We start from the raw sequence: 23,921 nt of genomic DNA, 5'->3' as shown, positions 1-23,921 counted from the left end.
GGCTATAGTTGCTCACGGACATAGTGTTGGCTTTATGAACTACAACTCCCATAACACACTACTCAAGTTTACGTCACAGTCCCTATTCTGCCTGGCTGTGGTGACCTCTAGCGGGTCCCTCTCAGTTCTGGCAGCTTTACCGTTGATCTTGTGCACTCACCGGCGCGCGCAAGAGGAACTCACACACAGACTTTTGGAACTCGGATCGGAACAGTTCGTGCTGCACTACTAAATCTTATGAAGTGCACTACTGTGGGTCAGTAGCTTTGAGGATTTTGAATACTTACAGTAAATCTGGTCTTGCTATAACTATGAATAGAATTATGAAGGCTAAGACTGTTTTATTTTTTTAATGGTGTAGTACACCAATAAGACATTTAAAGACAACATTAACACTAACAAACCATTTTGTGATTTAGTTGAGTGTCTGGTCATGGATGTGGTAGTGTGCTCACCTATTTGAATAACACAACATTATACAAAAACATGAATGCGATTATTTTTATTTCAGAAACAGTAGATCAGCTAGGCAAATGAGGTTCCCATCATTAGAACTCCTTTTTTGAGTTTTCATTGCAAGGAGTTTCCCCTCCATGTTAAACATGTTTGATGGTGGCAGATTAATTATTACAGGAAGGCTCTCGATAAAGCAGTCGACATCTTCGACAGCAAAGATGTTTTTTTTGGCATCTTCCTGGAGTTTGGAATTACAGGGATCCCTGGAAACACAGAGTGGTTTGACATGTCACTGTTCGAGTTTCTTTATTCCATGGCAGCAGGTCAGATAGACTTTGGATACAGTTCTACCCAGAGGCATCGTAATGTCAGGTTTATTCAATAAGAAGCTATTTGATTAAAGGTGTGTGGTAATTTGGCTATTAGACAACTGTTGTTCAGTCATTTCAATCACATTCGTATATATTATTCCTGTCATCTTCTATTGGACTATTCACCCCTGATCTGTACTATTACCTGTCCCTTAACCAGTTCAATACATGAATTTCCCTAAATGCCTATTGCCTTTAATTTAAGAAGAACATTATCAAAAGCATCTTTAAAATCTAATCATATCATTTTGTACGTTCTGTGTGTTTACTGCTGTGACTTGTTTGAAGAATTTTAACAAGTTAGTAAAGGAAGAATGACCTTTTCTAAAACCATATTGACTTCTGCTAGGGTCTTATTTTCATATGAGCGATCCTGTTGTTTAGTTCTAAAGTGGTTTTCATAACTTTACTTGTAAAAGAAGTAAGACGTATTAGCCTATATCTTGTCATACAAGTCACATTTAGTCATATTTACTAGACCGAGAGATACTGTAGAAGGGAATGAGGGAGGGCACTGAAAATGGAGAAAATAAAGTACTGTTGAAGAGGACTGCCAAAGATTGATGCACTGGACAATGGACTATTCAGAAGAAGAGAGATCAGGGAAGAGTAGAGGTGCACAGTTGACCACTTGATCAGAGTGGAGTTTAGAGTTCTGCCTCACCATTCCTATGGAGGTAGCAGAGTCAATAAAACTTGACGTTTGCAGAACACTAAGGCCAATTTGTATACAAATCAGTTTGTTTTTTAAAGGATTCTAAATTTAGGATGAATTCCCCCATTCTACATAAATTCCATCCAATGTCTAATTCTGAACCACACTTGTCACTAATGTGCTACACAAAATAAAATCACAGTCACAAACTAAATACTCACCATCTGGAGTGTTCTGAGGCTTGTTCCTCCTAAATCTGTCCAAACTAAAAACGTCTTTTTTTAAGAACTATGAGCACACAAAGAAAACAATTTAGGAATATTTCCTCCACAGCTATTATACTTGAACTGTTACATGCTGTATTGATCTTGATAAATTTGTAGTCATTATTCATACAGAATATTCAGCATTGGCCACCATAGCAGTTGCTATTCTTGTTGATTGCAATTAATAGGAATGTCTTCTAGAATGTTATTTGATGTACAAATGAGCATTCTATTCAAATCATTTCTGTAGTGCTAATATTAAAAATACAATAATGCCCAAATTAATTAATAATTAAAGTTTGGGTATCTAATCCATACCTTGTGTTTTTGAGGCTTGTTGTACTCATCAGGCACTTTAAATGGTCCAAAGCTTTCACAGCTCCCGCGTCCACTGGATGTTCCCTGGGCTCTTAACTTTTCCAAAGATGGATTTGTTTCATTCTGAATTCTGACATCTTTTGACCTATTACCCATGATCTTATGCTTTATCATGGAGCCAAACTTTTTCAAAGGATGTTTCTTGACTTTCTGCCTCACATTCACATCTTCATCCGGCCTATTAACTGCAAAGGGGATGTTGCTGTGCGAGAGAAGCCCTTTGCTCTCAGATGTTTTGGTCAGTTGCATTGGGGTCATGTAATGTTTTGCTATGTCAATGCGCAGACCACTCTTGCTTTGGGCTGGACTGAGATTTTTGTCCTTATTAAGGCTGGGATTGTACACATACCAAGATGAGTGTCCGGGCAACTCCTGTCACAAAAAAAACAAAAAGTTACCGTTCAGTGACTGTTGTTTCATTTTTAAAAGTAAATCAAAACAAGTAACACTTGTCTTACGGAAAAGAAGATAAGGATTATGGGGTGTGTATATGTTTTTAGCACTGACGTTAATACTAGAATAAAGGCAGACAATGAAATATAAAATAATAAACCAATGTCAGTGTTTACAATTGCATGTATAGCAAATAATGCATCACAATTTTTTTATGACGCAGACATCAGTTTGGAAATGTAGACAATACTGTGAGCAAGTCTCTCTATTGTAGCATTAACTCACCTGATTGCTCTTGTAATAATTGAATAAGAAAGTGATAAAGCTGACATCCACAGACAGGTGAGTTTAGTACGTACGCTATGAACTGACAATAGGGGTACTTCTGAGATGTTATACAGTATTAGGGTAAACAAATATGGATTTGTAGTTTTATTGTAAAGGAAAATGCACAACATAACTATCATCATATTTACAAAATAAGAGTTCCATTTTCCAGTACTTTCTACACAAATGTCTGTTAATTAGGTACAGAACAGGTCCATCCTACTTTGATAAGAGACATTTTTACAGGTTTGGAACTGTTGGTCATACCTCATCAACCACATCATGCGAAGAGGACTCCAGAAGTCGTGTTTTCATACAGTCTGGCCTCAAGGAGCTCTTTTTAGTCTTCTTAACTGTCTTCCCTGAAGCCTTACACTGCTGTACTCCTTCTACATCCTGGACTCTTTGAGCCAAATAACCTCCAGGCTTCTCTGGGGTCTCAGAAGCAGAGCAACCTTTTTTCTTATTAGAACAAGGTGTCACACCAACAGCTTCTCCTAGGGAATGTGATGAGCAGGGCTTATCCATAGTGTCTTCTGGCTGGAAACTGTTTTCAAAAACACTTTGGACTGTTGGAGAAAAGCCCTTTGGAGACTTTTTCAATAGTTTCTTTAGCCACACAGCAGGCCATTTCCTTGATCATTTCTGGATTCTGTGAGGCAATTCCTACTTGTAATACTTTCTTGCTGCCAATCGATTCCATCAGTTTGCTGTAAACAGAGCTAACAGTTTTCTTGATGGCTTGCTGTGATGGAATATGTCCTTCAGCCTTTGGTTCACTGATGGTTAGAGTGGAAACCTTTGACAATTCCTTCAGCACATCTTTGGTGAGTTTCAGTGCCAGTTCCCTGACCTGAGACTCAGACAGCTCTTCCAATTCCCCAGAATAATCTTCTGGTTTGGGGAATCCAGGGCGAATTTTCAAAAGCAGTTTTGCCATGATATCTTTCACTATATCTGTTCGACCAATAACAGGTGAAGGTTCTAACTGGTCTGTTTTGGTGCACATGAGCTGCTCAGTGCTCCGGGTTTCCATATCAATGGCAGCTTGAGGAGTACTGGACTCAGGGCTGGAACAGTTTAGCTGAATGTTCTTTAGCAGATTATCTGTGACTCCATGTACTATTTCAGAAGAAACAAGAGAAACTTCAGAAGACTGAGCACTGGGTGTTGCATCTTTGTTGCTCACTAGCAATTCTAATATAACTCATCAGCTCATCAACCTTCACATCATGCAAAGAGGACTCCAGAGCTTGTGTTTTCATACAGTCTGGGCTCGAGGAGCTCTTCTTAGTCTTCTTAACTGTTTTCCCTGAAGCCTTACACTGCTGTACTCCTTCTAGACCCTGGACTCTTTGAACCAGATAATCTCCAGGCTTCTCTGGGGTCTCAGAAGCTAAGCAATCTTTTTTCTTATTAGAACAAGGTGTCACACCAACAGCTTCTCCTAGGGAACGTGATGAGCAGGGCTTATCCATAGTGTCTTCTGGCTGGAAACTGTTTTTAAAACCATTTGGGACTGTTGGAGAAAAGCCTTTTGGAGACTTTGTCATAGAAGACTGCAGTTTTTTACTTCTGACTGTTCGACCAATAACAGGTGAAGGTTCTTACTGGTCCATTTTGGTGCACATGAGCTGCTCAGTGCTCCGGGTTTCCATATCAATGGCAGCTTGAGGAGTACTGGACTCAGGGCTGGAACAGTTTAGCTGAATTTTCTTTAGCAGATTATCTGTGACTCCATGTACTATTTCATAAAATACAAGAGAAACTTCAGAAGACTGAGCACTGGGTGTTGCCTCTTTGTTGTGCTCACTAGTTATTTTAATATCACCCATCACCTTATCAACGATCTCACTTGTTTCTCTGCTAATACTGGTCTCTGGTGAAAGGGATGAACATCAGGAAGCTCCTGCAACACACTGTCAAAGAGGTCCACAGCTATCTGACTCAGCAAAGACAAAGATATCTTCCCTGGGATTTCTGTAGAAGTTTCCTCCTTTATCAAAGTAGGGTATATCTGCAATAGCAGCTGTGTTATGATGTTTTCCACAGTGACTCAGTACACACTAAAGTCAAATTAAGTGATTCTGTTGATTTAGCCATAGAAATTTCCTGGAGCCCAACTGAGGACACCGGTTCAATATTCATCGGTTCTACAGGGACACTGAGTGGTTTGATTTCAGAACTTTCAAGGTGGGAGTCTCTTTTCAGTTCCTCAGAAGAACTCTTCTCAATTTCTGATGTCACCCTGGCTGCTGGTATATTACCTATGGTAACAAAGAGCTTTTCATTTAATAAGAGTAAATCAAAATATCAGAAAGTATGTACAATTGAAACAAAAACTAAATTATATTGAGAAGTAACGAATGACAGGCATCACAAAATATTTGAGTATAAAGCTTCATGTTCCTGTAAAACTATTACATCTTGGAGCTCAGGTAACTACATACAAAGAAGCAGCCATATTCACAGATACTGTATACAGTATATGGCTACTGAATATATGGCTATATTCACTCATTCTCTCATTCAAAGTCATAGCCTACACTATCTTGGTCTAAATACATCAAAAACCTTTTAAAGATACAACAGATAGAAAATCAAGGTACTGTATATTTCTATACAGTCACTACATTTTTTAACTTGTTCTTCATAGCAACAAAATGTTTATACACTATTAAATGATTTGATTTGATTTCCTTCTTACCTTGATTTTCACTGTCTTCAGGCTCCATTGAAATCACACGCAGCAGACAAAACACCAATGACAGACTTTACAAGTAAGCTGGAAAGCTGATTAATTGCATCATGGTACATCTGTGAACTGGGCACTGATGGTTCAGTATTTTTCTGTAGTCTGTGATCCTTGGCAGTCAGAGACACTTTCTCTGAAATCCTTTGGGAAGACTTAAATTCCGTATTTGTATCACACTCTTGAAAAAGTGAAACATCTTTCTCATTTGTGTCAAAAGTTGGAGAATCTGGAAAACTGAGGCACTGCTTCAACAGCCTTTTCACTGATTTCTCAGTAAATGAATACAACAACTGCATAGAAAGCTCTGAGGACTTTGGATGGGATAAATCCTGAACTACTAGATGGCTCTTTAAAGTTGGATCTGAATTAGATTTGTGAGCTGTTACCAATTGTACTGCAATTCCCGATTTCAAAATTAAATGGAAAACATTTTTGACAAGTTGCTTTGCTGACATTGCTTCTGCAAGGAAGTTCCATGAACTCTTGTTCACCCAGTCCCATGTCATTTGAAGTAGAGGGTTTCTTCCAAACACGGGACCGGGGAACTCGATTGCTTTTACATGTCAATTCATTTTCTTGTTCTGCTGTAGGTGTAGGTTGATCCTGAAGCTTTGATGAAGCATCAGTCAAGGCTCTATAGGGAGTGTCCCGAGTCATGACTTCTGTGTCATCTGTATAAGAATCAATCACCATCCCTGGCACATTTATGGGTGGGAAACGTTGAACAGAATATTCTCTACGGTTACTTTTAGTGTACTCTTTATGGACAGTGTCTTCTGCACTAGACATCCTGTCTTTCCCATATTGTTCACCAGAGAGGTGCATTGTTTCATAATCTGGCTTTAAGACCACATCTGAAACTTTAAGATTTTCAAGATGCTTATGGGGTGCCGAGTTTGGTACTGACATGCTTTTCTTAGTCAAGTGTGGTTCACTAAAGCTCAGGTGTGAAACCTGGACTGAAGGAGGAAACATCTCAAGTGAATCTGCTGATCTCTGCTCTTTAGCAGATAAAACTTTCCTTGCTTTGAATAAAGACAGGCTCTTCTGATTCCAAAAGTGTTTCAGTTAGTTCTTCACAGTTTTGAAGAATTCCTCAGTCATTGTCCTAAGGTGCTCAGCTGTTCTAGTATCAGTTTTAATTTCTGATGTTCCTGGTAACAGGGCTGTGTCACAACTTTCTAATTTATCTATGTAGTCTGTTGAGAAAGAAATCTTCTCAAAGCATGTAGCGTAATGTAGTTTTTCTAAAACATCAACAACAATATCTGAAGCCAGTTCAGTGGTTTGCACATGAGAAGAAGAGTCTGAGGACATTGCTTCTTGAACATGTTTTGTTGCATCCGGTGTTTTACATACATCATCAGCTGTACTGTTTTGGTTCCTCTGGGAGATGGGCAAGTCCAGAAGATATACATTTTGCAGCTGCTTTTTCAATAATTTCACTTATTATCCTTGTTGCTGTACTATGGAATACACAGCTGGAGGTCCTCAGCATCTTCTCTGATCCTTCACTTTCTGCATCTGATATGATGCTCTGTCCAGAAAAGGAAACACTTAAATTGTCCTCAACCAAGTTCATGTCCATTTGCCCAATTTGCTGTTTTGAAGAAATGTTCTCAGATAACACCACCCTTGGAGGATATCTACAAATCTCCATTGTAATTTGATTAGGGACTGCATCCACTTCAGTCTGGGTGAGTAAAGATTTGAGCTTTCCAAATATAGTCCTTACAATGCCTTTTGCAACTGAAAACTAAAGTCAAAAGTATGATCAATGGATCCTGTTTCTGTGCTGCCTCTAGACGTTTGAGGAGCAGCAGCAACATTTTTATTGGATTCTTGCAGATATTTATTTGTTTCAATACAATTCAGTGCAAACAAAACATTTTCAAAAACAGAATTTACAATGTCCTTGGCAATAACAGTGACCATATTGTTGGGAATCTGAGATTTTGGACTTATTTTTTCCAAAATGGAGATTTCTGCAGCTTCTGGGAGCAATAAGGACTCTTTTGAGTTACTCTCATGTAAATTGTTACCCACAGGGGTGAAATCCCGCTTTGTTTTTTCAACGATCTGAGATACTATTTGTTCAGCAATTTCAATGATTTTGGCTTTAGAGATCCCAAAAGCAAAAATCACTGTTTGCTCTTTTCATTCCCACACTTGATTCCGAGGAGTGAGACTTTAATTTGAAAGATGGGGAGCTACTGCCATTTGTTCTTTTCTTAGTCACTTTTGCCTCATCTCTCTCATTCTGCAGGGCATCAGGTCTCTGAAGAAGGTAGTTCTTCTCCACAGATAAGCTGGAGGAGGGTGAAATCATTTCTAAATTTTTCAGAATTGCTGACACAAAGTCACTCATTGACTGGTTATTGCCTGAATATGTTTCCTTCACGTCACTCATCTTATTTTCAGTATTTGCTTTGCAGAATTCACTCTTGACTTCTTGTAAAACAGTACTGATTATTTCTGTTGCCGTGACAGCTAACTCCGCCTCATCATATTCTTCTGAGTGGAGTCTCTGGGATTGTCCTAATGCATGTAGGTCACCACCATGGCCACCCAGGAGTCTACAGGTTGACCCTGACTCAACAGTGCTTGTGAAAAAAGGCTGGAGTCTTCCAGAGACAACTTGTATAATCTCACTGGCAACCTCTGAGGCTACAGATTCTGTCTGTGCTTCTAGATTAACACGCACAGTCTTAGGGGTGGGAATTCTTTGCTTATTTTCTGACAAGGCAGAGATGACAAGTCCAAGAACACCATCCACAAGTTCAGTGGCAAGGTTATTCGATCTGCAGCGGGTATTCAAGACACCTAACGCACAACACTGGGGTTCCATCAGCTGAGCAGGAAGCTGTGCTTCAATGAGGGCTCTGCTAAAGACATCCTGTACTATACGTTCTGCTTTTGTAATTATACTAGACTTAGCGATTCCAAAAAGGTCCTTCAAAGGTTCCGAGAGGGGCTTTCCAGCATCTTCTCCTCCATCAGCAACCACAATCTCCTTCGAGGGTGTTCTGGATTTTAATCTGCAGGGTGTATTTTTCCCTGTTTCTTCTCCTGAACTACCTGAGGACGAGAGGGGTGAAGGGAAGGGAGTGGAGATCCTGCATCTCGTTGACATGAAGCTACTGCTCCTACTCTGGGACTGCCATGTGGACCCTGACTCAGTACCAAGCAGAGAATGAGAACTCACGGTGGCCTGTAGTGTCTCCTCACTACTGCTGAAGTAAACCGGGGACTCAAAGGAGCAGTGAGACACGCTCCTGCTCCTCTCTTCATTGTAAAGGGAGATGGCTGGGAGCAGCACTCTGATAATGGACGCTGCCACCCACACCACTATATTCTCCGCCGTGTCATTAAGCTCTTCCGTTGTTATCTGTTTTAAAGCAATAGTACAAAAGTAACCACAGAGCACTAAAATAGTTCAATATACAGAACACCTACCAATATAAGACCTACTTTTACTTACTTGTCAGGGTTCATTGTTTCCCATGTTAACATTTAGAAATTTGCAACCAAATTTTGAATGCCAGCACAGACGCAACTAATACAAATATACTGTTGTCCATACAGTATAGTAAAAATTTATTATAGATATACTGTTGTATGTATAGAAAATTATATACAGTACAGTATTTCTAATATATAAATGAAGCAAGAACAACAGAATACCAGTCTAACCAAAGAAATAGAATGGTCAGTATTGCATATTTTAAGTGGATCCCTTAATTTATAAATAATTAAATGTGCAGACCCCTGTTTCATTCCAGAGGAGGCAGTGTCAAAGGGTTCTTTTGGCATCGAGTCTATGGTAGAAAGTGAAGTCACCCCCTTGGAACCTGGACAGCTTAATATTCTCTGGCAAAGAGGCACAGACCTTTGGCATAGTGGAATATCTCTGCTCTGAGGAGTGGCTATGTGGCTCTGACGCCAGGGCAGCCAAAATCAAAACCTAGTGGGAGCTGAGCTGAACATGTCAGGGAAGGAACCACTAAGCAACAGATAGGTGGACTAAATTTCAGGATTTACTGTACTGAAGGAACAAATTAACATATTTCTTTACATTTGTTCTTTAGTTATGACACTGTGCATTTTAACCTCAAGGAGCTATCTGGAAAAATAAAATGCATCCTTTACATTCAGATAAGCAGTGTACCTTACCTGTCCATATAAACTGTTCTCCATCACCTTTTTTTTTACTAAAAAACATTATGATAAAAATTAATTAGTGTGACATTGTTACTACATGGACAAAATACTAACTAGATTTTGCAATATTAAAAAATGGTGACTAATTAGCAATATATAGGCATCTTTTCTAGTGGCAGAACAATTAATCTATTTTAAAGCATATTCCTGTGTAACAAAAGGTGGCCTCCTAACCATGATTATGTTTGCACTTTTTCAATTTACCTACTGGATGTCTAAAACTTGCTTAGGTTTTTAACTTTAATATGAGAGGCTTATAAAATAAAAATCACCACAACAAAATAGGACATTGGAAATAATAAATAATTAAACTTCAAACTGCAACTGTTCCATAACACTTTAGTGAGTATGGTACATTTGTGTTCCTATGTGAAGCAAGATCACTGGTAATTTTCAGCATTGTGTTTTCAACAACAACTACTTGGTCAGGCGCAATGTATCTAACCAGTTTCATATTGGGTACTGCATAATTGACACATGACAAATACAGTTCAATGCAGAAAATAAATAGTAATTCTGCATTGAAATGTGCAGACATATGTCATGTTTATGTTTGTAGCCTGTTAACTTCAAAGAGATTAGACCTTAGAGAATTTAAAGATTCTGTGAAACATGCAGACCAGAGCAGAGGTGCCCAAACTTTTGCATACAACTGTATGTTGCTGCTGCATCATTCACGACAAAGCCCAAAATGCGTTTCCAACACATTTGATGACTTAGTGTTACTTAGTTGTTACTGCCCTCTGGTGGTTGTTGATTGAAACATAACATCCATTCAAACACGACCAGACATTTCTCCCACTGTCAATACTACAGCAAAACTTCACATATTATACCGGTGCCACAACATATTGTTAGTTATTATGATAGAAATGTGTTTTAATATGACTAATATATTATTGTTGTAATGGAGTATGATCAGAGTTATAAATAAGTACATAAGGTTCAGTTAGTGTATGCTGCTCTAGTCATCGTCAATATCAATATTCAATGTCAATGTTCTAGTCATTACAACAAAGCCAGTATATGGTAAACTATATCTTAATTGGAACCTTCTTCAACCTTAACAGTAGATGTTACCAAGCTTTCAAAACCCAACACTTGTGCATTAATCATTTAATATTGATTTAATGACACAAAACAATTGACATGTTTTTATCTGAATAAGCTATACAAATTAAATTGAATTGAATTAAACTGATTTTTTGGATTATATGTTCCATTGTCTTTCACAATACCTTTCAGTATATCAGCACCCACTGAATTTTTCTGCAGCTGCATTGGAAAATTTGTCAAAACATAACTTTTTTCAAAACCTTTACTTTTTCTAGAAACAAATTAAAATACTGACCTTTGGTGATTTTAGAACTCTTCTCATTAGCAATGGTAACATCTCTATTCTCCGTGCTAATGATCTCAGTAGAAGCTGTGCCACAAAGAAAACATCCTTTTAGATGAACAGTCCTTTCAGATAGTTTAGATCAACAGATGCTGTAGATGTTTTTATAATATAATGCAAAATGTGGATTACAGAAATATTGAATATAATGTATTTACATGTTGTGGCTGGAAATTAAACAATCTGAAGATAATGAAGGATTCCTTCTTAATCTATTATTTTATGATGCCTGCAACTTATTGTGTGTTTCCCTTTAAAAAGTTTTGACCTCAGTACATACATATTATTCTTTTCATACAGACATATGATTGAAAAGCTTTGGAATTTTGTAATTGTAGGTGTTTATGAAACGAATTCTACAGTTCTGTAATCAGTAGTAAACCTGAAGATGTTGTCAACCTGCATCATTCCTTCTGGCCAACAAACTAAAACACATTAAATTGTGAACTAAATCACAGTTGTACCACTGCAAATTATTGGATCTAGAAGCTTACCCTGTTTTCCAGACTGAAGTATTTCATTAAAATATTGCCTTTTAATACTGTCTCTCTCAAAATCCTTCCTTTCCTGTAAACTCTCATTTAGCTTTTGCTGCAGGAGAGCAACCTTCCTTTCATATAATTCAAATGCCTGAGAATGACAGAAAACCTTTCACAAGTGGCTATTCTTTAAAGAAAAAGGAAAGCCTCTCAACAAAAGATGAAAAGGTCCATCTCATTGTTGAACATCTTGTATTAAAATGCACATGTTTTTCCTTTACTCTAGTATTTAATGACAAATGATCTAGCTTGTAACCCAACATGTTGCTAATTTAAAACTTCCCGTCCATAAGGTCACATTTTAATTTAGTATCAGACAGAAGCTGTTTGGCACCACTGAAATTCCAGCTCAAGTAAAAACTACAGGAGACTCCAATCTCATCTCAATCTACAGCACCCTGAAGCTGGGAAGCTGGGTCTGGTCAGAGCTCAGAAGAAGAAAGGCTGGGTCCGACATTTCTTGGATGAAAGACTCTGTGTGTAGTTCAGAACCTTGCAGGCTGGGTATAAGAGATTGAAGCAGCAATGTCTCTCCTCTAATGCTTAGGTAATGAAGAGGAGAGATCATCAACCACCCTCTTGGATCCTCTTGGGGAGATACCCCTGAGGGATACTTTAGAACAGCCAATTATGCAAAGCAACATGTCTCTGGGATGTTACTTGGAATTAAAACCCACAACACACAGAATAAATGCCACACAGGCAGGTGCCCAAGGCTGGAGATAAACCATGGGCTTTGGAGATGCAGTGCTATAACCATGAATTGGAGGCACCAAACACTACCAGAATATAGTGTTTTGATACCTCTGTAGCATATTTTGGCATAACCACCCTAGAGTAGACGCACAATATAAGAGATGCCAACATACCATGCTCATTCTGGTCACTGAGGATCCAAAAAGTATAAGTTTAGGTTATTAATTTAAACCTATAGGTGGTCATCTTGGAAATACAACAAAATATAGCTGCAAGGTCAGTGTCAGGTCTGGAATTTGCATGAAGAAAAGTTCACCTTAAGAGGATGAATCCAAACATCCATTACTCCAGTACCTTTTTGTGCCTTCTAGCTCTGATCTCTTTGTTCAGCTGGGCCTGTCGCACCTCCCTCCGGGCATCTTCCTCTATCCTCATCTGAAAAGCTCTCTCTCTTGATTTTCCACATCTGTAGAGCCGTCAGTGAAAAGGCAAACCAGATGACAAAAAGCAGAAAGGTAGATTGTGTTGAGCACAAAACAGCTACGCTACTAGACATTTATATTTATATATGTCACCTGCTTATAGGTGGTACATTAAATATTGAGGATTCTGTTAGATCATGTGGAGCTGAATCTCTCCCCTTTTTACAATCTAGCAAATGAGGCCTTTGGGCATTTTTCAGCATATTAGGAGCATTCAGCAGTTGAATGTGGTCTGGGAAGCCCAAAGACAAAATAACTGGGAAAATAACGTACCATACAGCAATGTACAGTGAGAATGTGAAAAAAAAACAAGAAACATGATTAAGTTGATGTAGAAAACCGATGAGGCTAAATACTATATATTGATAATGCCGGTAATTTGAAAGCTGATAAATCAATGAAAGGGGTGAATAAACTATGCGTTTTAAAAGTGAGTTAAGCTACAGTGTGGAAACCAGCTATTAAAGATCTCTCATCCAGGTGATGACCAGGAGCAGCCCTGGGTCAAAATAAATCAAACTGTATTCTCATACCTCATCCTGTCTGCTGTACTGCAGACCTTTCATACGCTGTATTTCACCACTGCATATCTCCTCTGTTTTCGGAGCTCCTGCCTGGTGCCTTCAGAAACAACAACAGAAATGAAAGCTTAATCCACAAGGCAAGGTCAAAATGTCAGACAGCAGCAGAGGAATTTGTGAATTTGGTATTTCCGTAAAGGAAATGTTTATCTTTTGGAAAACTTTGACTCAGTCCACTTGCTTGCACAATTAATTAACTTAAGGCAAACCTTTACTTACAGTTGTATTCTTGACATCCAATGTTTCAACATAACAGTAATATTTACAGCGAAACTGAAAAAAAATGTGATACAAATATAACAAATCAGGGAATCTAAAAGGCAGGAACTTTCTGTTAAAGAGTGAGGAGCTTCCGTATGTTATTACCTGTCTCTGTTAGCCATAAACTGGTCTGAAATATTCTTGGATCCTTCCTCCAGGAGCCATTCCCTCACATCGGTGAAGCTGATATCCCTGGGAATCTCGTTCTGCTCCTGGAGCTCCAAGAACTTCTTCACTATTGTTTTCTGAAAGCCAGCACAGCCTTTTACTAGAGTGTCACACTCCCTTCATTGCAAAGTTCTCCTAAGCACTATTATAGCCGAGTGTGCACTTCAAAACCAACACTGACTTTTTCCATTAGATTTTTAATTTGAACTCACACCGATAGAATGTGTTTGTATATGTATAAGAGTGAAGGCTGAGCTACTGTAGTTTGTTGATCTAAACATTTCAATTTAAGATGTACATCTTGGATACAGTGGTTAACCTTGTTATCTCGCAACACTGGGGCCAGGGGCTCTATTCTGGTCAAGGGTGTATATCGTCTTAAGGCCGTTGCTTTCTGGGATAGGCCCCGGCTCCCTGCAGCCCTTAGATGAGGCGGTTAGATTAGATGACGTGGATGGAAAGGGATGGATGGAAGTTCAAGTCGTTTTTCAGCCTTGTCTGGCAAAGAAGACTTATAAATTCTGTTTTGGACTACACACAAAAGCTGCCTGTATTAACATGTGTTTGGAAAAATACATTTGTTTGCACTGAAAATGGATTACAGTCTACAGAGCAGTACAGATAAGCAGTGAATGCTCCGATTCGGGTGGTACAATTAGTGGTTTACCACAAAGAAAAACATCCAGATATATTGCCCAGCCTAAGTGAATAAAAAACACTCTCTTTTTTTAACTCTGTTATCTTGAACAGAGAAGACTACAAGGAGACCTGTTTCAAATATTCAAAATCCTCACAGACAAGTCTGCTTGTTGAACGCTGACTTCTTTCAAGAAACAGCTGGATGAGACTCACAGACCAATTAGCAAGTAATTACCAAACAGGCTAAAGAGCTTCCTCTCATTCGTAACTATTCTTATGATATCAAACCCATATTCTGCATGCAGAAAGGACAATATGGGCTATAAACAACACAAAGTAGCATGAAAAAATGTACAGTATGGTTGAACTAACAAGAAGAAGCTAAAATAGGCTAGAGCAGTGACAAACATAAGCAACAACATCATCAGTGTCAAAACACTAAAACAGAAATGAGCTTTATAGCAATTAGAGAAGAAACTGAAAGAAAAAACTGAATTTGATCCTTAGAATACAAACACAGTCAAGGTAAAGACTTCCTTAAAGATGACATGATGACAGCAGTATATTCAAAGGTGCATAATGGAGAGATCTTATGGAAGCCTTCATCCAGATATGTTACTGATTGAGGGCTGGATAAAGGCAGAAGTCTATGATGAAGAGTCAGAATCAGATAGACGGTTGGTTAAAAACATCACACTTACCTGTTTAGTCACATAATTTTTGTCATACTGCAACTCCACATTGCTTAGGTAGTTATGATATTGATTGTATTCTTTCAAAGAGCAGAGGACCTGAAAACAGACAAAACATGTTTCAAGTACTGTCTAGGAGGTTAAAGAAAATGTTTTTATTTTTATTTTACAAATCTAGAGTACAGTCAAGTCTCTGTGTTTGAATATTTATTTAGCATAAGGACTTTAGCACAAACCATAGGCCTGCTTTGATTACATCTACTATTACATGCTTTGATTACAACCATAGGCCTGCCCACCGAATACATCTATGCTGTAGTGCAGACATGAGTTAGATCACACTACTGGAAACTATTACAGCTAAATGAGCTAGAACCTGGTCTATTTTTTTTTACAACACCTCACTCCTTCACCATACCAAAAAAGCCTCATTCTTTGCACAAACTCTAAACAGCCTTACTTTCTTCTGCTCATTGATTAAGCCTCTGTTCTGCAGAGACTCCTGCATGCCCTTGCGATGGTAATAGGTGCGCAGGTGGGGGTCATGGAGGCTGTTGTACTTCGAATCCAAAAGGAAACCGTGGGGATCAGTCAGAGTGAAGTCAGGAGATGGCTGGTGCAGCTGAAATAGAAGGTAAGTATTTTATTAAAACATGATATGTACAGGTAAACACAGATATGTATCCCCCTATGTTTCTGAACATAAAAATGAGAATGTTTTTTTTCTCCCCCCTCCGAAGGCTGTCGCCAGTTTCTTGGAAGACTACTCCAGAATCACTGTTATCATTTTTCCTACGTTCTTGAACATCAAATTCCAATTTCTCAGTCATTGTAGCCAACTAAAAATGACTAAACTGCAAAAAGACAGTAAGCACAATAAGCTTTAAGGCATACAGTACAGCTGAATTTCAATAATGTCATCAATATATGGTGTCTAGAAAAATATATAACCTTACTCCTGATGTTATATGCACAAAGATGCCAAGGGAGGACAGTTTGCTTACAGTTTAATCATTACAGCAACCACATTATACTAACACACACAGAAATGTGTTAATGTGTCCCAGGTATCATTTCATATTATAAAATTTTACATGTTGGTTTACCCCTAAAAAGAAAGAAAACCATGAATAAACATGTCATTTCTTACAATTTAAATGTTTGGAATTAAATAAGAACAAATGTATTCATGCTTTTCATTTTAGGTTACACTTACTTTCTCCGAAAAAGAGCAGTCCTACAAAATTGAGGTTTAGACCCTAGGATTAACGGCAGTTTAGTGCCGATGGGTCTCTCCAACAGCTGCTGCTCTCCCTGCAGTGCATACAGCATGGTGTAGCAGCCCTGAAACACAGAACATAGCTATCGTACCTCACAAAACCACAGCCAAAACGCCAGAAAAAACAAGCAGAGCTGATGGCAGAAATGATTTCATCTGTCACAGAGTGAAATAAAATGGGTGTGGGGGCAACAGCAGGTATCAAGGACAATGTTGACTTGAAGTTTGCATAGAATGACCAGTGAGTTCAATGAGGGTAGTAATATGTGTCTTTCTTTGTTCTGGGGCTTCCTACTGATCAAAGATGCTTGTGCAAACATTGTTAATTACCACACAGTTCAGAGAAGACACATGGAATGTCAAAACTGGCCTAGCCGAGCCTCAGACTGAGGAGGTGGATCTAGAACATAACAATTCTAGAACATCTAGAATGTTCTAGAGCAATCTTACACCTGGCCAAATGTATATACCCATTTGATCAATGAGCCCCAAGAAGTTAGCTATAATAATAATAATACAAAGTAATAAACACCTTGTTTGAAAAGCGCGGACTGATTAGTCATTTGTACAGAGCAACATAACAAAACAGTGGCCACAGTACATACGGAAATCTCCAACTATACTATTTTTAAAAACTATATATTTTTTCTGTATATCAAGACCTAGTTTCCAGTGACTACCGCAATAGGCCTGTCTTATAGAAAGCAAGTGGAGCTGCTGATGAAAATATCCTAAAAATAACTACTTTTTTGTAGTGTTCGTAATGTGACGAGGGGTCCGGTTCACCTTCAGACTTAATTTCCTATAGAAGTATATTGTATATACAGTAGGTTTTATAGTCTTATAAACCCTTTTATTAAAGCGTTTTATAATGCTACTCTTGCACTCTGCTGTCTCCTAGTTCCTTTCAGTTGGGCTTCACCGGTGAAATAAGGATGAAAACACCCTCTCTCTGCCCAGTCTTGCTTTTTGGCGGTTTATGTGTCTGTATGTGTCTTTTCTAGATATGTCTAAAACGACACCTAATATGCAGGAAGAAGCTGTTAAATTGGTAAGATGGTATCTGTAGCTGGGTAGCTGCAGAAAGGGATTGAAAACGTACAGACATCATTTTGGGTGCGACGGTAGGATGACGTCACAGCGGAACGGCCATTTCACGAGGTTCTTAATTCCTCAGTCTCGAGATGTGTTCTGGTTGTTTTCGGTTTGGCTGAAGGTATTTGTACGGTAGCAATGCCGTGCTTTAAATTTCATACTTGCTTATTTAAGATCCCTGTTTATATGAATAGGTGTGTTAACCCCTCTGTATTCTGGCTAGATTTCACTCAGGAATTCTTAATCTGGCCTTCCTAAAGTTTACAGGTGTTGTCCTCAATATTCTCAGTCACAGCAGCATGACACATGGAATATTATCCATCCATTGTCTAATCACTTGATCCAATTCAATGCTGTGGAGACGGGCTCTGCAATTACCAGAGATCGGTTTCTTCATTTCTGTTGCAGTGTGAGAGCAAAGAAAATTTGCAACAATTATACTGCTTATCTGTTTAGTTGCAAGAGCATTATCCTTTCTTTTGGACAGAATCTGCATTCAGATTTGTGACCAAGATTACATCATACAAATGCCAAAGATTGGAACGTCTGAAAAAGACTCAGTGGATGACAGAGGGATCAAATTTGCTAACTAAATGTGTGTTCACTGATTGATCTGCAGAGCCACACGGTCAGGCTGGGTGCAATAAGATGTGGATACAGTCCTTCAAATTCACATCCCTAGTAAAAAAAGAGAATACAATCCATTTAATCCAGCAGCCATATCACTCTAGAACTCACAACTGGCGACCTACTGAAGCTAAGCAGGGACACTATACTGTAAACAGGCGCCATCCTTCGAATGAAATGTAAAACTGAGGTCCTGACTCTCTGTGGTCATTAAAAATCCCAGGGCATTTCTCGAAAAGAGTACGGGTGTAACCCCAGTGTCCCGGCCAAATTTCCCGTTGGCCCTTACCAGTCATGGCCTCCTAATAATCCCCCTCTATGAATTGGCTACATTACTCTGCTCTCCTCCCCACTGACAGCTGATGTGTGGTGAGTGTTCTGGTGCACTATGGCTGCCGTCGCATCATCCAGGTGGATGCTGCACATTGGTGGTGGTGGAGGGGAGTCCCCATTACCTGTAAAGCGCTTTGAGTGGAGTGTCTAGAAAAGCGCTATATAAGTGTAAGCAATTATTATTATTATTTTAGTATTCTGAATGTATTAAATGAGCACATGCTTGTTTTTAGCCTAGTCCTGCTGACAATCACATTGCTGGTCTGATCACCAGCAGGATATGAGAACTCCGTTTCTATAATATTTTGTCTTTGAAGAACTGGCATCTGATTCATTTCCAGTAGTCTCTTTCATTACTTGACTGTCTGTTGGGAACTCTTAGTCCTGTTTGTGTTTATTCTGCAGTCTGGTGAACAAGAGGTTGTGAAATTAAGATCTATTTGATTAACTGTCTTTTATCCACCCTTTATCAGAAGGCTACTTATTCCTGTTTAAGGGTTTAGCTGACCAGGAGTCTATCCCAGAATCCCAGAGGTGTAACTCTGCATTAGTAGTATACTTGTCCTCTTGTAGGGTACATACACAAACACACAGGGCGATATAGACATTCCAGTGAACTGAACAAGCATGTGTTGAAGATGGAAGATGGAGGGAATCACCCAAAGAAAGATTATGTGAAAGCAGGGAGAACACCCAAACCCCCTACATAAGGTGCACACGTCTGGAATCAAATTAAATGACCCCCAAACACGTTCACCAATTTTATTTCTAAAAAGATAACTTTCTGCATTATGATAAATAATGAATGCACCCTCGTGTTCATTAAAATATAATTCTAAATGGTTTTTAAAAATTGTGTTATTTTTATGTAAGAACTGTTTCAATCAAATGCACTAGAAAAAAATCAATATTTTAGGAAATGTTGGAAAGGGAAAAGATGGTTGAAAAGCTTGGAATGCAAGTGTAATCCTCACTTAAGGGGAGCCGGGTTTTAGAACTGGCTATAGTTGCTCACGGACATAGCGTTGGCTGTATGAACTACAACTCCCATGACGCACTACTCAAGTTTACGTCACAGTCCCTATTCTGCCTGGCTGTGGTGACCTCTAGCGGGTCCCTCTCAGTTCTGGCAGCTTTACCGTTGATCTTGTGCACTCACCGGCGCGCGCAAGAGGAACTCATATACGGCTCCCTTTTTTAAAGTTTATTTTCTACAAAAAATAGAAAACAGGGGAGGGTTTCCAGAAATACGTACAAGTCAGGTTTACAGCAGGCTGGTAGCAAGAGTCTGACTCCTACCCTCGTACATGTTGTTTTCCCCTGTTTACTATAACACCATTTAAACGCGACACAACATAACAACTCAACTCACTAAGAAATTAACTCACAACACACAGACAGTTTTCATCTAGCGACTTAACACAGTTAGCTAACGAAGTTCAATTTCGTCTCTGATAACCCACAGAGCCCGAATACACTTTTGATACTCTTAAAACAAATATAAACGCGTAAACCTTAAACCGAGATGACATCAGTAAACAAAAACATACCTTTTAAAAAAACCGTATTACTTCAGATCTTACCTAACAAATTAGAAAGAACCATGGGAGAGAAAGTCAGGCGGACAGCAGGCTGGAAGCGAGGGTCTACCAGCCCGCACGAGACGCTGTTCCCGATTCCCGTGCCCAGCTGCACATCACCTGGTTGCACAAGCTTTGACTTTTCATTTTCATTACTAAATTTTCAGGTTGTTTTTCAAACCACTACCGAAAAAAAAAAACATTTTAGAGGAAGATGTGAGCTTGGTTAAAAACATATTGCTCCTTAAGCCTAGTTCTTTACTTTGCTAATTCTGCCACCTGCTGGACAAGGCAATAAATACAACAAGGAGAAAATAATCGTAGAATATAATTTTTTCTATTAGTAACACCCACATTACAGGCCAGCCAAGTAAAGGGATATCTGAAGGACTGAAAAGAAGTGCACTTATTGTCACATTACCCGAGAAAATTAGAAATTACTGTATGTAATTTGTTTGAATTGGGTTCCTATGAAAAAGACTTGTAAAGAAACCCAGCTTGGACTCAAAACCCTTGATATCTTGTCAGAAGAAGAGAATGCAATGTGCCCCAAGCAGTATGATTTTCAAAACACAGATTCAGCAACAGAAACAAATAATTTGTAGCTATTTTATAAGAACCTTTCATCTTGTGTTTTAATTGTAATACAGTGTATTAAAATGCACAATGGTTTGGTTTTGGGGAGTGAAGGAATACGAGGGAGAGAGGTAAGAAGGGAAAGCAAACGAAAGAAAAGTCCAGAATAGCCTGTAGGCTGTAGTAAAAATGAGAATAGAATATGACATATTCCAAGGAGAAGTCGGGGAAAAATAAGACCTTAAAAAGAAATCAGCCTATCACTGTTTGCTGGGAGAATGGATGAATCCTGTCTAATGCTCAGCTGACATCCTGTTTAAAGCAATAAAAGACAATGTTAGTCCTCTGTGGTTAACCTACATTTATGCTGTTGCTTTAAAACAGAGAACAATGGAAGAACTGAATGACATGGTGGAGAATGGGTGGCAGTGTCCATTATCAGAGTGCTGCTCCCAGCCATCTCCCTGTACAAGCCGGAGAAGAGTCTCTTAATCACCTGCTGCAGATCTAATAACCTTGCCTCTGAATTGTGGATGGTATTCTTGAATGTGTCAACTCTCCCTGGTCAGCAAATAAGCCAATAAGAAAGAATTCCCACCCCAAAGACTGTGCGTCTTAATCAATCTGCAGACTCAGAGACTGACAGTGAGATTTTACAGGTTGTCTCTACTTTCACTATATGTTTTGAGTCAGTGTCAGTCTACGGTCTCCATATTAAATGAGATATAAAGTCTCAAATTGCACTTAATGAGTATGTTTTCTTTAGTGTTTTAATTTAATGAGACTTTCTGGTCGCTGAATGTATGTAGTGTTTTTTTTTGCAATGGAATGGACAGCAGCACTGTTTCAGAAGGATATACAAAAGGTAAAATGTAATATTGTGGTAAAATAGTTGATAACTGAATGGATATAATTTAAAATTACAGTGGTTTCCAGTAGTAAAATTAGTGATAAAGGAAATAATTCTATAAAGGTTATGAAGGTTTTAATCCATCCATTTTCTAACTGCATTATCCAGTACAGGGTTGCAGGAGAGCCAGAGGCAGGATTCACTCACACCAGGGACAATTTTCACAAAAGCCAAATACCTGAGGACCAAGCAAACACATGTAGAACCTACAACCACCACTGCACCACTTTTTATGCTACTATATTCCAGTTAAATACCAGTGTTTACTGTTGCTTATTTTAGCCTGGAAGAGATACATTATGATCAGTTGATACTGGCAAACATTCTTGTAGCACAAGGAAAGTGGTACAAACATTATATTTCCACTAGGGGGAACAGTAGGTTTTTGGACTAAACTGTCCTGCTTTGGCAACACTGTATATTTATGGTATATAAATTAGTTATTTCACTTCAGGAGCTCACTTTATCCCCTGAACAGTAGTCACTGAAAATATAATCTGTCTTTTATTATTTCTGAAAACAATTCAATATTTCCCACTGTAGTGCATACAGTATTTCGCCTCTAGAATTTAATTTGCTCAATGTTCATCTTGAAGAATATAGTTAGTACTGTATAGGTACTATCATTTAACAGCATTCATGAGATACATTCAAACAGAATATTAATTCCATATATTCAATTGAATCTTTCAAAGAGAACAACCATTTCCCTGTGAAATTAGGCTTTTCTCTGTCACTTCTCAGGTGGCTCTGACAATCAGCTGCCGTTAAATTGTGGCTGTGGGCATCTGTTTCGATGGAGTTTCTACTCCCTCTTTAAGTGTGATATTATAAATACATATTTTTTTGCTCAAAAACTTCTTTTTACAAATTAAAGATACGGCTATAAACTAATATGACGTTTTGGCTGTGAAGCCTTCTTCAGGTGTGTGGAGACACACCTGAAGAAGGCTTCACAGCCGAAACGTTGTGTTTTCTCTCTTCTCTTTTCAGCATGGAATAAACCTATTGTTCCTTTACAGACTACGCATGCTGACGCAGCTACCCACCTGCACTACTATAAACGAATATAGCATACAATGGCATCTAATTATAACAACTTATACTTGGGATTTTTTAAAGAATCTTTTGTTTTTAATCCACAGCCTAATATTACATTATGAAAGACAGTTTCGTGCAAGAAAAAAAAAACACTTTTACATTTTCCTTTATTTATATAAAAATTAGACTATTGGTCTAAAATAGTCTAGAATGGTAAATTGTGCCAAGTGAAGTTCATTTTTCAGTTTCCACTGTCTACATTCTCAGGCATGGCTGATATGTGGGTTAATATTTACCTATCGGATTAGCAAAGGTTAAAATGACAAAATTGAAACAGGAGGAGGAAATGTGCACAAACGCCTCTGACATACTCATGAGAGAGAGTCTTTCCCCGCTTGACATGCTTTGAGTTTATAAAGAGAGATCACCCACTGGAGAAGAACACGACTGTAAGTGACATCACTGTGAGGTCATAGGCATTGAGCAGGTTAGAAAATCAAGACTTCAAGGGGAAACTCAATCCTACCGGACATTAGAGACATGCCTACTTTTGCAAGTGCCAGCTTGATAATGGTTCAAGTTCCTCAGATATTTTTTAAGTTCAGCTAGGTGTATGGCCTTTGACTTAAAAATCAGTAAATCATTAAGGAATGCTGGAAGGTTTAATAGACTTAAGATATTCTTACCAGATCGAAACACCAGCACGGCACCATAACCTTATTCTTTATAAAAATGTGAATATAAACTCTCTCTTTTAAACTGTACAGGCCTATTACAAAGCCAGTTGAAGTGGACAGCTCCACAGAGTAAACAATCATATAATCCAATGCTTCAAGTTGATCAATAATGTAGTTACTATACTGTATATGAAGATGTGGTGATTGTTTTTATTTAACCTTAACCACCTGTTCTGAAAAGCATAGGTTGTCTTGTGTTTTGGAATATGTAGTTTGTGGTGTTATTGATTTAGCTAGTAAAAATGTATATATTATTCATCCATTGTGTGGTTTCTGTGTAAAGTGTTGTCAGCATTACACTATTAATTTATTACAAAACTGTTGTGAAAACATTTGCCATATTTTGAGAAAAGTGTAGCGTTGAAAGCTAATAGACACGTGTTGTTGGATATACCTATCCATGGGTGTATACTGTTAACTCCAAGGAGTCGGATTTGAGTCATAAAATCGAAATACAGCATAAC

The 23,921-nt window shown here is 38.4% G+C and overlaps 1 protein-coding gene across 1 annotated transcript; it reads right to left on the bottom strand.

Moving 5' to 3' along the window:
* Window positions 1–487: 487 nt before the first annotated feature.
* LOC138241213 (uncharacterized) lies at window positions 488–13,542 on the bottom strand. The gene is made up of 8 exons (XM_069194287.1): window positions 13,472–13,542; window positions 12,811–12,922; window positions 11,174–11,248; window positions 9,775–9,812; window positions 5,554–8,989; window positions 3,114–5,113; window positions 2,067–2,498; window positions 488–719 (listed from the first exon to the last, which is right to left on the bottom strand). Exons 6-8 carry the CDS (start codon window positions 3,372–3,374, stop codon window positions 708–710), a joined length of 705 nt encoding a protein of 234 aa, XP_069050388.1. The 5' UTR covers window positions 3,375–5,113; window positions 5,554–8,989; window positions 9,775–9,812; window positions 11,174–11,248; window positions 12,811–12,922; window positions 13,472–13,542; the 3' UTR covers window positions 488–707.
* Between the last annotated feature and the right edge of the window lie 10,379 nt (window positions 13,543–23,921).

Source organism: Lepisosteus oculatus, chromosome 9 (genome assembly GCF_040954835.1).
Source record: "Lepisosteus oculatus isolate fLepOcu1 chromosome 9, fLepOcu1.hap2, whole genome shotgun sequence".
Classification (NCBI taxonomy): domain Eukaryota; kingdom Metazoa; phylum Chordata; class Actinopteri; order Semionotiformes; family Lepisosteidae; genus Lepisosteus; species Lepisosteus oculatus.
The sequence above is the reverse complement of the archived record's forward strand: the minus strand, read 5'-3'. Positions and strand labels throughout refer to the sequence as shown.

Coding starts and splice junctions, on each gene's coding strand:
- LOC138241213 (XM_069194287.1), bottom strand. CDS start 3,374: ATGGATAAGCCCTGCTCATCACATTCCCTAGGAGAAGCTGTTGGTGTG. Junction 2,499..3,113: donor CGCATGATGTGGTTGATGAG/GTATGACCAACA, acceptor TTTTTGTGACAG/GAGTTGCCCGGACACTCATC.